At 44.5% G+C, this 17,095-nt stretch overlaps 1 protein-coding gene across 4 annotated transcripts in view; it reads left to right on the top strand.

Annotated features, from left to right (window-relative positions):
- The window catches only part of SYNRG (synergin gamma), a 324,950-nt gene that overhangs the window by 262,427 nt on the left and 45,428 nt on the right, over positions 1-17,095 (top strand). For all 4 annotated transcript variants that reach the window (XM_073575612.1, XM_073575614.1, XM_073575613.1 and 1 more), the window contains one exon: positions 13,541-13,689. In XM_073575612.1, the coding sequence (XP_073431713.1) occupies positions 13,541-13,689 (149 nt within the window). The remainder of the gene's footprint in view (positions 1-13,540; positions 13,690-17,095) is intronic.

Raw genomic sequence — 17,095 nt, forward strand, 5'->3', positions numbered from 1 at the left:
TGGGATGAAGGCACATTCGGCAAGGGCTATGGCATCCTCCTGGGCTGAGAAGGCGGACATTCCGATTGATCTCATATGTAAGGCTGCAACATGGTCTTCACCGTCCACCTTTTACAACCACTGTAGGCTGGATCTCTCATCCTCTTCTGACTTGGCTTTTGGGAGATCTGTCCTCAACACAGTGGTCCCTTCCAGGTGATGGTTCTCTGAAAGTCTCTCAAGTGGGTGCTGTCGTGGCGAAGAGAAAAAGCCAGATTTCTTACCAGTGATGCTTTTTTTATTGAGTCCACGATAGCACCCACTCACTTCCCTCTCTAAGTTAGTTATGAGTAGATCACACTGGGTGGTTCTATTTAGGTATATAATTAGAATTATATATGCTCTTGATGCAAAAAAGAATAACGTTAAAGATTTGTCTAACACCTTGGTGGGCATATCTGTCTCTCTCATTCATATATATATATATATATATATATATATACACCGTATGTATGTGTGTGCATATACCGTATGTGTGTGTGTATATACTGTATGTGTGTGTGTATGTATATACTAGATGGATCGGGAGGGCGGTAATGGCACGATGGGGGCAGACTTTGCAGAGTTAAGAATATCCCCCCCATGTGCTCACCCACCTATCTACTCTCTTTCCCCATGTGCTGACTTCTCCCGTCTGTGCGCTCTTCTCCCATCTGTGCTCTCTTCTTTGACCTGTCTACCCCATTTTCTATCCCCCTTGTCTGCTGTCTCTCCTTTCTGTGCTGTGTTCTCCCCCTCATGTGCTGTGCCGTTTAAGCTGTCTCTCCCTGAGCTCTGTCTCTCTCACCCCTGTGTCTGACCGTGTACAGAACATACAGGGGAGGAAGCAAAAGACAATACTGACATTACAGCAGGAGATCGAGGAGGATACATTTTTTGAGGTAAAATATTGTTTAAAAACGGTCAGTGAAATATTTTGCCTCACAAAATGAATCCTCTGTGATCCCCTGCTGTAATGTCAGTATTGTCTTTTGCTTCCTCCCCTGCCCAGTAGATGTGGTATGCTCCGTACACGGTCAGACACAGACAATTTTTAAAATGAACTTTCAATCTTTGGAAAACCCCTTTAATGTGATCGGCTTCCTCTGCCTGTAGACACATCGTGCATCTTCTGCCGGGATCAGCTGAATGATTCACTGTGCCTGCCCGGAATTGGCGCAGTGCGACGGTGTTCCTCTGGTGGTACCGCGCAAGAGGTTACTTTAGTGTGTGTGTGGTGCGACTGTGTTCCGCTGGTGGTACCGCCAATAGGTTGGTACCATCAGCAGTTTCCATATTGAGACACCTATCACTTGGGTGTCCCAATATGGTGGTCGGTGAACTTCCTCTGCTTGTAATTCTGGGATACGGTGACGTCTGGACAGAACAGGAAATTAAAACATTACAAGGCAATTATATAAATAGATGTGTATGTATGTATATAAGTGTATATATATATTGTGGTGTGACTGGTGTTCGTGTGGTTAATGGGAGGTATATGTCAGAGGGATTGATGTTCCCTGCGATGCAACCCGCAGTATTTTGTTTTTAGTACACGTGAGCACTAATATGTCGTTTAGTGCACCTGGGTCCGGTTTGCGGGTAGCTACGAGAGATAAGAGGGTCTGGCTACCCATATTAACTCACCTCTGGGTGAGGGTGCTGACTGTACCCATTTTCCATCAGGACCTGCAAGTGTTTGAGGACCTGCTGTGAGGTCATACCATGTGACCAGCCCATGTGATCCATACCTCACCTGTGGTTGTGGTTACATCCTACATAATGGAGGCTTTGGTTTAGCACATCTCTGTGACTTGGGAAGTAGGAATCCTCCTGTGTGTATGGCTCAAGACAGAGCCTCCGGACTGGACATTGCCCTAGCCTGTGTGCTCACAGGGCCTGATGGAACAAATCCCAGCTAAGGACTGTTTTCTGTTGCTTTTGCCTGCTGTGAAGGGCGTTTACCTTTTGTTGTTGCTTTGGGGTTTATGGAGCAAATAAGCCCACACGGACTCTTTAAAAGAAGCACGCCTCCTGTTTTTCCTCCTGCTGCACCTAAGTGAGTACAAATCCTTACTATATTTTTAATTCTTTTTATTTTTTAACCCCCTTCCTGACATCTGACGTACTATCCCGTCCATTGGCCCCGGGCCCCTATGCCCATGGACGGGATAGTACGTCATAGCGATCAGCAGCGCTCACGGGGGGAGCGCAGCTGATCGCGGCCGGGTCTCAGCTGATTATCACAGCTGACATCCGGCACTGTGTGTCAGGGGAAGTCACGGACTGCCCCCGGCACATTAACCCCAGGGCGCACTGCAATCAAACACGATCGCAGTGTATCGGAGGTTTAGGAAAGCATAGGCAGGGAGGGGGCTCCCTCCGTGCTTCCCTGAGACCCCCGCAGCATTGCGATGTGCAGGGCTGCTGCAGGGGCCTCCTTCCCTGCAGGGAGCCGGCTTCCTCACTGCCTGAAGAGAGCAGGCATGAGGAAGCCTGCTGCAGTGCCTGTGTCAGATCGCTGATTTATAATAATAATAATTTATAATCCCACAATGTATTTCAAGGCCCAATAATACCGAATTCTGTGAAGCACTTGTAAGTTCAAGATGCTCATCACACACATGCATAAATTCCTTGAGGGATGTCGTCTCCAAAATGGTCTTAGTTGTGGAGGGCATACTGTGTTGGCTCCTCAGGGGCTTAGCATTTCCTTTTCGAGCCCTTCCGTGCACCCATACAGTAGTTTCCATTCACTAATGGGGTATCCGTGTACTTGCACAACAAATTGTGGAGTCTGTGTTCTCCTTTTACTTTTAAAAAATTAAAGCAACTTTTTAGTATAAAATAAAAAATAAAATTTTTAATTTTTTTCCAGTTTGAATTAATTCCTGTGAAGCATCTGAAGGGTTAACCCACTTTCTGTATGTGGCTAAGGGTACCGTTACACCTAGCGATGCACCAGCGATCCCGACTAGCGATATGATGCGGTCAGGATCGCTGGTGCATCGCTAAGTGGTCGCTAGTGAGCTGCCACACAGGCAGATCTCACCAGCGACATCGCTGGGGATCGCTACTTACCTGTCAGACGCGGCGATCCTGCGTCCTCCCGCCCGGCTCCACGCGTCGCTCGTCGTCACAGCAGGAAGCGCCGCAGGAAGCTGACGACGAGAAATGTTCCAGCAGCTTCTCGCGCGATCAGCGATAACCAGCGGGGGGGAGCCGGTCGGAGGTAAGTATCACATGCAGCGATATCGCTAGCAATATCGCTGCAACGTCACAAAATCGGTGACTTTGCAGCGATATTGCTAGCGATATCGCAGTGTGTAACGGGGGCTTTAGAATACTTTGAGGGGAGTGTAGTTGATAAAATGAGGTTTTGTTTGCTAGTTTTGTGACATATAGGCTCTTCAATTGTTTCAAAAGGGAAGTGGTCCCTTAACCTATAGGTTTTGTAAATTTCATTGAAACCATTAAAAATTGGTGCTAAACTTTTAATCCTTAACAACTCTATTTTACCACTAACACAGTATAATGTGTTATGAAGCAAAAAAGTCTTGGGCTATGTTCACACCTTGCGTTTTTACTGTGTTTTTTTTCCCGCAGGCAAAACCTCTCTTGGCAGTAAAGAAGCTGCTTACAAAAAGCAGGTTTGCTGCATTTTTATCAGGGACTCTTGTGCATCCTGATAAAGTGTAGTGCATAAAAAAAACATGATTCACTTTCCTGAGGGTTTGGCACCATAACCTGATACTTGTGTTTTTTGCTGCATTTTTGCACTTTCTCATTGCTTTCTGTGGGTGAAAAAACGCTGAAAGAAGTGACATTCCGCTGTTTGCAAAAACGCAGCAGTTTTCCCAATCCGTCAGGAAAAACAAACAAGCTGTGTATGAGATTTCCGAAATATCATAGACTTTGCTGGTTTTATAAAATGCAGCTGAAAATTTTCATAAAAAAACGCAACTTATGAACATGGCTTTAGAATCACTGGTGTACATAGAAGCATTACAGAGTTATTACCACATAAAGTGGCATGTCAGAAAAAATTTGGCTGGTCAGGAAGGTGAAAACATGCTGTGATAGTACGAGGTTAAACAAGCCTAAGGGGGATTAAACTCTATTAACCTGCTGATTACCACTATTTCTGCAGGCTGATATCACATTTAGAAGTGACAGGCTTCCATTATGAACATGGTATGAAAAGGTTATGTCTGAATCTCTGATCTTCTGTACACATCAAAACATCCACCTCCCTGACCCTTGTTGCTTTTCCAAGGTACTTGGGCGATTTCCATAGCTTTGGGGACAATTGGTGTCCTAGCTACTCCAAAGAATGTAAGATTATGTGCCCTAGGCCTACAGTGCACGTCATCAGCTTTCAGGCCCTGATTTACAAGAGATCTACAATACAATATGATACGATACACTTTATTGATCCCGGGTGAAATTATCACTTATCTAAAGTGAGATCTTTCAGTGTCCGTCTACACACCACTACTGTATAGGAAGGGGCAGCAGACCGCACTTTCCTGCACAGAGATCCTCTGTAAAGACACATTGTTCTGCCGTCTGAATATAGGGCAAATATGTTTATATTATGTGCTGGTTTAGTTAGCACCATCTAGTGGTAGCTGAATTTATAGCTGTGTCTTGATAGCATTTACAGTCTGTGACTTTAACAGAAGCAATGCATGTGTGGGATTGAAGCAATGCATTGTGGAATGAAGCCTTGTATTCTGGGATAAAGAAGATGCCATTTTATTCTGTGTATCACATAAGGACACACGTTGTTTTATCTGTCCTCCTGTTAACTCCCCTACTTGAGTTCGTTATCCGGGTAAAGCATATCTGGTAAGATTAATATCTTTATTGCAATGCAGTTTTGTGTAGAGATGTTATTAACTGTATGGCAGCCAGTCCTCAGCAGATGTAATTAGAAACCTGTGTGTTTCTATGTAAAGTTTGCATCACTGTATACTTGTAATTGTGTTAGCTGTGTGATCATCTGCCCAATATTTACCCATGTCGTTTGTATTCTTTAAAGTTTTACTGCATGTTCTATACTCTTCACCAATAAACAAGTTAGACTACAGAGAAGAGTCTGCTTATTTTGGAAGATAGAAGGTGGTTTATGCTGTATGCTAGATTGCACACCGTGTCAACGTGTATGAAGGCAGAACAGTAAAACAGATGCTAGACGCCTGCGATAGTGAATATGACTTAAGGAGCCGCTTGTACCCACACCGCACTGCCTGCAGATGCTGCAGCGGCCGCCATACAGTCACAAGTACTGAGAGTGCAGCCCGCCAACAAGTGCTACATCTTGCCCGCCATGCATAGATTCAGTTTCCTGCCAGTATATTCAGCAGTACGCAGCTGAGCTCACAATGTCTCGACACAACACATCCTCACTCAAAACGAGGTCACGAGCAAGTTCTGGCAGGTCGTCAAGAGCAGAGCTCGCTGCTGTCGCTTGTGCCGACGCAGCCAAGGCAAGATTCTCCTTCGCCAAACGAGAGACGCATCTAAAGCTGAGACAAGCAGATCAAGATACGGAAACTTCACGTCTGCAAGCCGAAACTGCGTGTCTGCAAGCAGAGAGAGAGTCTGAAACCGCACGTCTGCAAGCCGAGAGAGAGAGAGGCCGAAACCACACGTCTGCAAGCCGAAACCGCACGTCTGCAAGCAGAGAGAGAGGCCCAAACCGCACGGCAGAGTTAGAAAGACTTGCTGCAGACAAAGAGACAGCAGCTGCAATAGCTAAGGCTGAGTGTTTGGAAGCTATGAAGAATCCTGATTCTGAGACACGCAGCAGCATTCTCAGACCAGATCTAGAGCAGCAAGAACCAACGCAGAGTGTCGCAGAATACATCCGTCAACATTCCAGTGGGGATGACAGCCCTGACGCATCATATCGATCAGCCTATGCCCATTACCAGCGATCCAATCCCAAACTTCACTACCATAGGCGAGGAGACGTCCAGCACAGAGATGTTGACTACAGCTACCGTTCCACTGAGAAGAAGGTACAGCTCCCATCCTTCCTTAAAGATCCACCATCTTCACCGAGAAGGTACCGCACAGACTATCCGAAGTCAGAAGCATCTTACAGGTATGGTGATACACCACACACTAGACATGACTATAACACACTGGCTCATACCAGCACTGACGGAGCCACCATGGACTTTGCAAAGTTCTTTTCCCGCCGAGAACTGGTTAAAAAAGGACTTGTAAAGTTCACTGACCAGAGAACTATAGGTCATGGCAAGCCTCATTCCGGAACGACATTCATGGTCTGGACCTTTCATGTAGTGAGTAGTTAGATCTTCTAGTAAAGTGGCTTGGAAGTGAGTCGGTCGAACATACCTAAAGAGACATTAATGTAAAGCATCCTCGCACAGGTCTACGTAAAGTGTGGGAAAGACTTGATGAATGCTGTAGGACAGTAGAAGTCATAGAGAATGGTTTATATAAAAGAATTGATGATTTTCATAAGATAGGACCTAAAGGTTATCTAAAGCTTAGAGATTTGAGTGATTTATTGAATGAGTTACAGGTTGCCCAAGAGGAAGGAGACTTGCCCGGATTGGCATTCTTAGACACCGCTAAGGGTGTCAATCCGATAGTGCAGAAAGTTCCTTACAACTTACAAGAAAAGTGGATTACATGTGGTTCACAGTATAACAAAATCATAATGTATCATTCCCTCTTTTCAATGTATTTGTTGATTTTGTCACCAAACCAATCTAGGATTAGAAATTACCCTAGTTTTGACTTTACTCTGTCGTGTTCCTCTGCCCCCAGTGTCAAACCCAGTAGGACACCCGTGGCAGTCCACAAAACTAACTTTGTTTCGACAAGCCCTCCTCAAATGAATAAACCACCGGACGAGAGCAATCGTCAGGATGTCAGTAAACATTGTCCTCTACACAAGAAACCACATCCTATAGTAAAATGCAGAGCCTTCAGGGAGAAGTCTTTGGAGGATCGCAAAGGTTTCCTCAAGGAGAACATCTTCAAATGTTGTGCAACAACATCTCAGTTCGCCAGGAACTGTGAAGCTAGCGTGAAATGTGCAGAATGCAGCAGCACGGATCACAATACAGCCATGCACCCTGGATCAACTCCACAAGGGTTGTCAAAAGCAGAGGCGCACGATGAGAAGCAGAAAGACACAGACGAAGACACCCCTGAGGTCAGCTCTAAATGTACAGAGATCTGTAAGGGACTCACAGGAGGAAGGTCCTGTTCAAAAATCTGCCTTGTCCGAGTCTATCCTGCAGGCCGCAAAGACAAAGCCTTCAAGATTTATGCAATCCTGGATGACCAAAGTAACAGGTCTCTAGCCAGGTCCATCTTCTTTGACAACTTCAGCATTGTAGGCCCTGGTTCTCTCTACACCCTGAGGACATGTTCAGGTACCGTTGAGACGGCGGGAAGAAAAGCTACTGGATACAAGGTGGAGTCCATAGATGGCCAAACCTGCCTATCGTTACCGACCATCCTGGAGTGCAACCAGATTCCTGACAAGTCAGAAATACCTTCAAGGGATGTGATGACACAATACCCACATCTAAAGCGTATAGCCCACTTGATACCTGAATGGATCCAGGAACCCCAATTGCTCTACTTCTGGGAAGAGATATACTACAAGTCCACAAAGCAAGAGAATGTGTAAACAGCTCTAGGAACGCTCCGTATGCACAGAGGCACAACCTTGGATGGGTCATCATAGGAGACGTCTGCCTAGGAGGAGCACACAAGTCGGCTTTGTCGACAGCATGCTTACCAATACTCTTGAAAATGGACGTCCGTCTCTCTTCCAGCCATGTAAGAGTAGCTTCCTGGTAAAAGAGTTGTCACACAATGCTCCTCTACCTTGTCCATTAGCTGATCCTTTCTGTGAAGACCACTCATGTGACGGCGACCTAGATCACATAGGGTGCACAGTTTATCACAGAACAAGAGAAGACAACAAGGTAGCAATGTCCATAGAAGACAGACTGTTTTTGGACATCATGGATCGAGAAATGGTAAGAGATGAGTCAAAGAGTTGGATGGCCCCTCTACCGTTTAAACCCCAGAGGCAAGGCTTACCCAACAACAGAGAACCTGTCTACGGTCAATTTGTCTCCCTCAAACGCAAATTTCAGAAAGCACCTGAAATGAGAGCACTTCTTTGCCATCATGGAGAAAATACTTCAGAATGGCCATGCAGAAATTGCACCTGTACTCCAAGATTCCGAGGAATGTTGCTATCTACCCTTTTTTCGGTGTGTATCATCCTAAGAAACCTGGTCAGATAAGAGTAGTATTTGACTCAAGCACCAGATATGAAGGTGTCTCGCTAAACAATGTCTTTTTGTCTTGCCCAGACTTCTAAGAGTACTTCTTCGCTTCCGCAAAGATGCAGTGGCATTCATGGCTGACATACAACAGATGTTTCATTGCTTCCTTGTCAAAAAAGTACATAGAAACTATTTGAGGTTTTTCTGGTACCACGATAATGACCCCTACATAGACATCGTGGAGTATCGGATGAAAGTACACATCTTCGGGAACAGCCCTTCCCCTGCTGTTGCCATCTATGGTCTTAAACATTCAGCCAGAGAGGGCGAAGCAAAGTACGAGTCAGATGTTAGATCGTTTGTGGAGAAGGATTTCTACGTGGAAGACTGCTTGAAATCCACACCCACAGATGAATCGGCAGTCATTCTCCTAAAGAGGACACAAGAAATGCTTGCTTTGTCCAATTTGAGGCTGCACAAAATTGATTCCAACATCCAAAAAATGATGGCAGCTTTTCCCTGTCAAGATTACTCAACAGATCTAAAAGTCTTGGATTTAGACACGGACTCCCTTCCCATGCAACGGAGCCTTGGTTTGCTCTGGGATTTCAAGAGAGATGCATTCCTTTCCGATCAACGAAGAAGAAACACCTTTCACACGTAGAGGCATCCTATCTGTGATAAACAGCTTGTACGATCCTCTAGGATTTGTAACCCCTGTAACTATCCAAGGTAAAATGATGTTGAGCGACTTCACCCAAGAGATGTCTGAATGGGATGATCCGCTTCCCATGGAGAAGAGAGATTTGTGGGTAAGATGGAAGAAATCTTTGGAAGCCTTGTCAGATCTTTACGTGGCACGACCATACGCTTCTGTGCCATCAACAGAAGTCACGACGCAAAAGCTCTGTATCTTCTGCGATGCCTCAACCAAAGAGATTGCAGCAGTAGCTTATCTGAAAACTACTGACGTCAAAGAACAATGCCATGTAAGGCTTGTTATGAGCCGGGCAAAACTAGCATCAGTCCAGGAGCACACAATACTCAGACTGGAACTCTGTGCGGCTGTGCTAGCAGTAGAGTTAGCTGAACTTATCTCGACAGAAATTGACCTGGAAATCAAGGACATTGAGTGCTACTCGGACAGCAAGGTAGTGCTTGGGTACATTTGCAACGAAACGCGAAGCTTTTATGTTTACGTCAGCAATCGAGTGCTAAAGATCAGACCCTAAACAGTGACGCTTTGTGTCCACACACCACAATCCTGCGGACTACGCAGCTAGATCTGTTGAATCTAGACTCCTTAAGGATACAACCTGGTTTACGAGCCCTGCATTATACTGTTCAATGCCTTACTGTGACGAATCAGACACCTTTGAACTGGTAGATGCAGATGAAGAAATCCGCCATCAGATATCCGTTCTAAGTACGGTGACTTCAGACAATTACCTCAAATCCCACCATTTCAGCAGGTTTTCAACCTGAAACTCACTTGTTTGTGCCATTGCTTGTTTAATTCATGTGGCTCAGTCTTACAAGTCAACATCACCCACCAGTCAGAAGTCTTGGAAAGGTTGGCACCACTGCAAGCACTCCTTTACCACTCCAAACCTGGAAAATGAAGTGGCATTAGTTAATTCCAAGCGGGGAGTGTTCTGCCCTCTAAATATAGGGTGTTATGAATGAGTCACCGGAGGAGGAAAAAACAAAAATGCAAGCTAAGTCCAGAAAACCGGAGAGGTTGGTAGCTAGCGGATTGCAGACCCCTGATCCTATTCACAACAACTAACAGTAGCCGTGGAGCGTTCCTACGGTGGTCCTAGATGCCTCTTCACAGCCGGAGAACTAAATAAGCCTAAAGAAAGAAAGGGGAAATCTAAACTGCCCCAGAGCAGACCCCAAAGCAATAGACAGCCCCCAACATGTATTGTCGGTGAAAACAGATGAAAACAGACAGAAAGACAGGCAGAGCAAACGATGGGGCCCAACTAACTAGATAGGAAAGGACAGAAAAGATGCTGGCTGCAATCCGCAAAAACCCTACCAAAAATGTCCCAACACGTCTGATAGGAAAAACGGCCCTGAAGTCACTAGACTTCAAAATCCCTATATGAGCACTCCGATATATTCTGAAGACAGAGCAAAATAGAGTTCACCGATCAGGGACAAAAATGGAAATTCAGCAGAGCCCCAGCCGGGGCTGGCAGAACACAAAACGAAGCAAATCAGACAAAATCTCATGGAACAATAACAGAGCAAAACTTCGCTTTAGAAGACAGGAACTGAACTGGAGGCCAGAGCTCAGAGCAGAGAAATCACCAGCAACCCTACAGGGCGTCGGCTGCCTTATATCCACTCAGAGATTCCAGATGTCCAATCGCAATCCACCTGTTCAGGTGACAGGTTTCACCACCTCCTTTCACCAGCAGAGGGAGTTCATCGGACATCAAAGGTTAGCGAGAAAATGAGCTCGCAACAATAGGGCAAATATGTTTATATTATGTGCTGGTTTAGTTAGCACCATCTAGTGGTGGCTGAATTTATAGCTGTGTCTTGATAGCATTTACAGTCTGTGTCTTTAACAGAAGCAATGCACGTGGGATTGAAGCAATGCATTGTGGAATGAAGCTGTGTATTCTGGGATAAAGAAGATGCCATTTTATTCTGTGTATTTCATAAGGACACACGTTGTTTTATCTGTCCTCCTGTTAACTCCCCTACTTGAGTTCATTATCCCGGTAAAACATATGTGGTAAGATTAATATCTTTATTGCAATGCAGTTTTGTGTAGAGATGTTATTAACTGTATGGCAGCCGGTCCTCAGCAGATGTAATTAGAAACCTGTGTGTTTCTATGTAAAGTTTGCATCACTGTATACTTCCTGTAATTGTGTTAGCTGTGTGATCATCCAATACTGGCCAATACTTACCCATGTCGTTTGTATTCTTTATAGTTTTACCGCATGTTCTATACTCTTCACCAATAAGCAAGTTAGACTACAGAGAACAGTCTGATTATTTTCAAAGATAGAAGGTGGTTTATGCTGTATGCTAGATTGCACACCGTGTCAACGTGTATAAAGGCAGAACACACATAATATTCAGTTGTGGCCAAAAGTATTGACACCCCTGCAATTCTGTCAGATAATACTCAGTTTCTTCCTGAAAATGATTGCAAACACAAATTCTTTGTTATTATCTTCATTGAATTTGTCTTAAATGAAAAAACACAAAAAGAATTGTCCTAAAGCCAAATTGGATATAATTCCACACCAAACATAAAAAAGAGAGTGGACAAAAGTATTGGCACTGTTCGAAAAATCATGTGATGCTTCTCTAATTTGTGTAATTAACAGCACCTGTAACTTACCTGTGGCACCTAACAGGTGTTGGCAATAACTAAATCACACTTGCAGCCAGTTGACATGGATTAAAGTTGACTCAACCTCTGTCCTGTGTCCTTGTGTGTACCACATTGAGCATGGAGAAAAGAAAGACCAAAGAACTCTCTGAGGACTTGAGAAACCAAATTGTGAAGAAGCATGAGCAATCTCAAGGCTACAAGTCCATCTCCAAAGACCTGAATGTTCCTGTGTCTACCGTGCGCAGTGTCATCAAGAAGTTTAAAGCCCATGGCATTGTGGCTAACCTCCCTAGATGTGGACGGAAAAGAAAAATTGACAAGAGATTTCAACGCAAGATTAAGCGGATGTTGGATAAAGAACCTCGACTAACATCCAAACAAGTTCAAGCTGCCCTGCAGTCCGAGGGTACAACAGTGTCAACCCGTACTATCCGTCAGCGTCTGAATGAAAAGGGACTGTATGGTAGGAGACCCAGGAAGACCCCACTTCTTACCCCGAGACATAAAAAAGCCAGGCTGGAGTTTGCCAAAATTTACCTGAAAAAGCCTAAAACGTTTTGGAAGAATGTTCTCTGGTCAGATGAGACAAAGGTAGAGCTTTTTGGGCAAAGGCATCAACATAGAGTTTACAGGAGAAAAAAAGAGGCATTCAAAGAAAAGAACACGGTCCCTACAGTCAAACATGGAGGAGGTTCCGTGATGTTTTGGGGTTGCTTTGCTGCCTCTGGCACTGGACTGCTTGACCGTGTGCATGGCATTATGAAGTCAGAAGACTACCAACAAATTTTGCAGCATAATGTAGGGCCCAGTGTGAGAAAGCTGGGTCTCCCTCAGAGGTCATGGGTCTTCCAGCAGGACAATGACCCAAAACACACTTCAAAAAGCACTAGAAAATGGTTTGAGAGAAAGCACTGGAGACTTCTAAGGTGGCCAGCAATGAGTCCAGACCTGAATCCCATAGAACAACTGTGGAGAGATCTAAAAATGGCAGTTTGGAGAAGGCACCCTTCAAATATCAGGGACCTGGAGCAGTTTGCCAAAGAAGAATGGTCTAAAATTCCAGCAGAGCATTGTAAGAAACTCATTGATGGTTACTGGAAGCGGTTGGTCGCAGTTATTTTGGATAAAGGTTGTGCAATCAAGTATTTGGCTGAGGGTGCCGATACTTTTGTCTGGCCCATTTTTGGAGTTTTGTGTGAAATGATCAATGTTTTGCTTTTTGCTTCATTCTCTTTTGTGTTTTTTCATTTAAGACAAATTAAATGAAGATAATAATACCAAAGAATTTGTGTTTGCAATCATTTTCAGGAAGAAACGGAGTATTATTTGACAGAATTGCAGGGGTGTCAATACTTTTGGCCACAACTGTAACTGTATGCCGGGATTTTTTCTATTTTCACACTGGATGCCTTTGGTGGGTGGATAACTGTAATAATTTGTGAGCAAATGATCATAGGAACACTTGTTCATTCAGTAACGTCCTTATCATATGGTGATATGGCGCAGGGTAAACAAATCACTGTATAGTATATCTCTGTCGTTTTGTCTGTCACAAAGGCTAACCATTAAAGGTTTATTACGCATTCATTAAAAACTTGCTATTAGCAACTACACGTTAAAATATCTAAAAAATGTATGCTCCGATGTTTAATCCTTGCGGCTTTACTGTTGCATCACAGTTCTCAATTTACTTGGCTGCTTTATACATCATGTAATTAGAGATCACAGAGCCGTTGGTCAGGTTCGTAGGTGATCCACTGCAATTTGGCACTCCGTTACGGAGAGGGAAGGGGTTAAATCATAGTTATGATTCTGCTGATGTTGGCATAGCATGACTGCTTACCCATATTGTTGTTTGACTTCACAGGTGTCATTGAAGTGTACCGAGTAACCAAGCGGGTGGAATTGGGTATAAAATCCACAGCTGTATGCAGTGAGAAACTGCAATTCATATTGAAGGATATAGACAAACTGTGGAACAACCTGATAGGATTTATGTCATTGGCCGCCCTATTGGTAAGTCTCTGCTACGATGTACACATTTTACATGTCTAGAGATAATCTGCAGGATAATAGCTTTGTGAAGGTGCTTGGCCACATTACTGAAAGTGTTGACCCTGAGAGAAACTGAGCTTTATTTCTCCCAATTCCCTGAGCAATTAAAGTCACCGCTTGCATTGGAGGCGACAACTTTAAGCATACCTCGTAACTGACGGAGAGCTTGCCCAGCACTGCTACACTACATAGCTGGATTGTAGTCATTGCCAGGGCATGCGTACAGCTAATGTTCTCAGTGCTGCGAATGGTGACTGTAGTTTCTCCAGGCACGCCTGAATGACTGAAAGCTGACGCTCTCAGCAGAAAGAAAGTTTATTTTTCTCCTGGGTGCAGCACTATCCGTTCTGCAGGCAGGCAACTCCATAATGCTCTTAACCTGCAGATTAACCAGATATATGCAGATTAATAGCATTATCGGACATTATAGGTTTCCTTTTAGTATCTACATTTTTTTAATAACCTCTTTAATTGTTTCAACAGGTTATTTAGTGTGAAATGAAAACTGTATAAAAATAACAAATTAAAAATAGGTCAATTTTTTCCCATATTCACCTCCGAAAAAATATATGTGTCCCAGTAATGTATGTTTCTCTTAAACTGTGCCAAAAACAATGAAATTTCCTCCGCATATAGCAAGATAAACAAAACTAGTGATAAAATTACACCTGTAACTGCTGAGCTCTGGTTTCTCTGTAATGTCTTTATTTTTTTTTTTAATTTCGTTTATTAAACCATAAGGCCTCTTTCACACTTCAGTTTTTTACAATCAGTCACAATCCGCCAGGTTTTGAAAAAAAACGGATCCTCAATTTTTTTTGGAGGATCCGCTTTTTTCCCCATTGACTTGCATTAATGGCGGATTGTGACGGATTGCTGTCCGTTGCATCCATTTTTTTTGAGGATCCACCAAAAGTTGCTGTCCGTCACCATCCTCAAAGATTTCAAAACGGAGCTTGTAACGTTTTTTTCTCTGGCGGATCCTCCAGACACTCATTTAACCCGAAATTCTTTCTGGGTGCCGGACAAAAAAAAAAAAAGCTCTCTCTCTCTCTCTCTCCTTCCTCTTCCCGGCCAGCGTATCCTTTAAATTTCCTCATTTTCAGGATCCGTCTCAAAACGGATCCTGTGCCATCCGTTCACATCAGTTAAGAACGGATCCGCTTGTCTGACTTTTTGGCGGATTTGAACTGATGCAAAAAACTGAAGTGTGAAAGAGGCCTAAGCAGTTTTACAATACACACATTTAGTACAAGACACTAAAGGGCATGTCACACTAAGAGATATCGCTAGCAATATCGCTATAACTTGTGACATTACAGCGATATTGCTAGCGATATCGCTATGTCTGATACTTACCTACAACCCGCTTCCCCGCTGCTTATCGCTGATCGCGCGAGAACGTCCAGGACCGTTTCTCGTCGTCGGCTTCCTGCGGCGCTTCCTGCTGTGACGACGAGTGACGCGTGGAGCCAGGCGGGAGGACGCAGGATCGCCTCGTCTGACAGGTAAGTAGCGACCCCCGTCCCCAGCGATGTCGCTAGTGATATCTGCCTGTGTGGCAGCTCACTAGCGACCACTTAGCGATGCACCAGCGATCCTGACCGCGTCATATCGCTGGTCGGGATCGCTGGTGCATCGCTAAGTGTGACAGTACCTGTAGCTCCCTGCACTTACGCCGAGGTAGGGACCGCCGCCCAGTTGTCGCCCACCGGCTAGGGTGGGACCGGCAAGTAGGTAGGGTCAGTGGTGGGTGGAGCTCAGTGGCACCCTCTTCCCCTGCCGTGTGGTGGAATCATAACAGGCGTCCTCTACCTCCTCCAGAGTAAACTCAGCATCCATAAAGGCCTGTTGGGTAGGATTCAGCGTAGGAAACTCTATGTCTAACAAATAATTTAAACACTCCGGGCCATCCACCTCCGTCTTAGAGTTGTACAATGAACCATAATAATCAGAAAAGCATTTTAGTATCTCCTCAGTTGAGGAAACCAAAGTACCACCTGAACCACGAATTTGTAGAATTGTGTTAGTTGCATTATGCTGTCGTACCAAGTAGGCCAGAAACTTACTTGCCTGATTCCCCATTTCAAAATAAAACTGCCGGGCATAAAATAATTTACGTTTCGATTTGGTGTCAGTGTATTGAGCATATAACCTTTGAGCGGTCAGCCATACTACCCTATTATTGTTAGTTTGATCCGATATATAGGCTGCTTCCGAGTCTTTCAGACGTCGCTCCATCTCGCCATCCTTTCCGATGTCACCCGTTTAATATGAGAAATCGTGGAGGATAGACAACCTCGTAAATAAGCTTTAAGAGCATCCCAAAATACATTAATATTTCGGGGTTCGGGGGTGTTATCAACTTCAGCCAAAAAGGATTCAGCTTCCGTACTATCCCATTAGTCAATGGCCCATATTTAAGCTTGAGAATAATTGGACTATGATCCGAAATCCCCCTGCTTCCATGTTTAATATCATCCACCCACGCCGCCAGACTGCTGAACCCAAAAATGTAGTCTATGCGCCTAGTGGAGGAGTGGCAAGTATATTCCCTCGTCTCTGGATGGCGCATCCTCCATAGATCTAGCCACCCACTACCCGTCATGAATTGTGACAGTTGGGATGTGCCTGGAGGGGGAACCCCACCCTGTATTCCATCGCCCAGTCTCAATTTATCAAGATGGCTATTCATGACCAAATTAAAATCTCCCATACAGATGACATGTGCGTCTGGGTAATTTAAAGCAAAGCTCAATGTCTTCTGAAGGATTGATATATTGGCCGGAGGGGGATTATAAATACAAAGAATTACATATTTCTGAGAGTTAATCAGCGCATGCACGAACACAAATCGTCCCTCGGGGTCTTTCCGGGCCTCCCTGACCTCCCACCGAACATCCTTATGAATTAACAGTGACACTCCCCTTGAGTAGCTGGTGTGAAAAGCATGTATAAACCATTGCACCCACGGTTTCTGTACCCACCGAACCGTATCCCTGGTCAGGTGCGTCTCTACCAGAGCCACAATGTGAGGACGGTGATGTCTGATTTGTGAGAACACCTTAATTTTCTTTCGAGGGGTTTTTATGCCTCTTACGTTCCAGGTCATACAAATCAGCTCAGAACCCATTCCCCCGCATCTGGATATGGTGCATAATGGTGCCCGAACCAGGTGCAGAGAGCCCACACAGATAACAGAATTTGGCGTCGGCTGCGGCCTCCATCTAAACAACTATAAAAATTAAAACTTTTGAAAAAGAAAAAGCAAAACAGGAACCTAATCACATAGGCGCACAGTCCTACGCCCTCATCAAAAATTAAACAAGGGGATACCATCACTGAGAACAGCGTCCGGTATAGCTGG

This window comes from Dendrobates tinctorius, unplaced genomic scaffold, assembly GCF_039654945.1.
Source record: "Dendrobates tinctorius isolate UK_male_01 unplaced genomic scaffold, ASM3965494v1 ptg000045l, whole genome shotgun sequence".
Taxonomy (NCBI): Eukaryota; Metazoa; Chordata; class Amphibia; order Anura; family Dendrobatidae; genus Dendrobates; species Dendrobates tinctorius.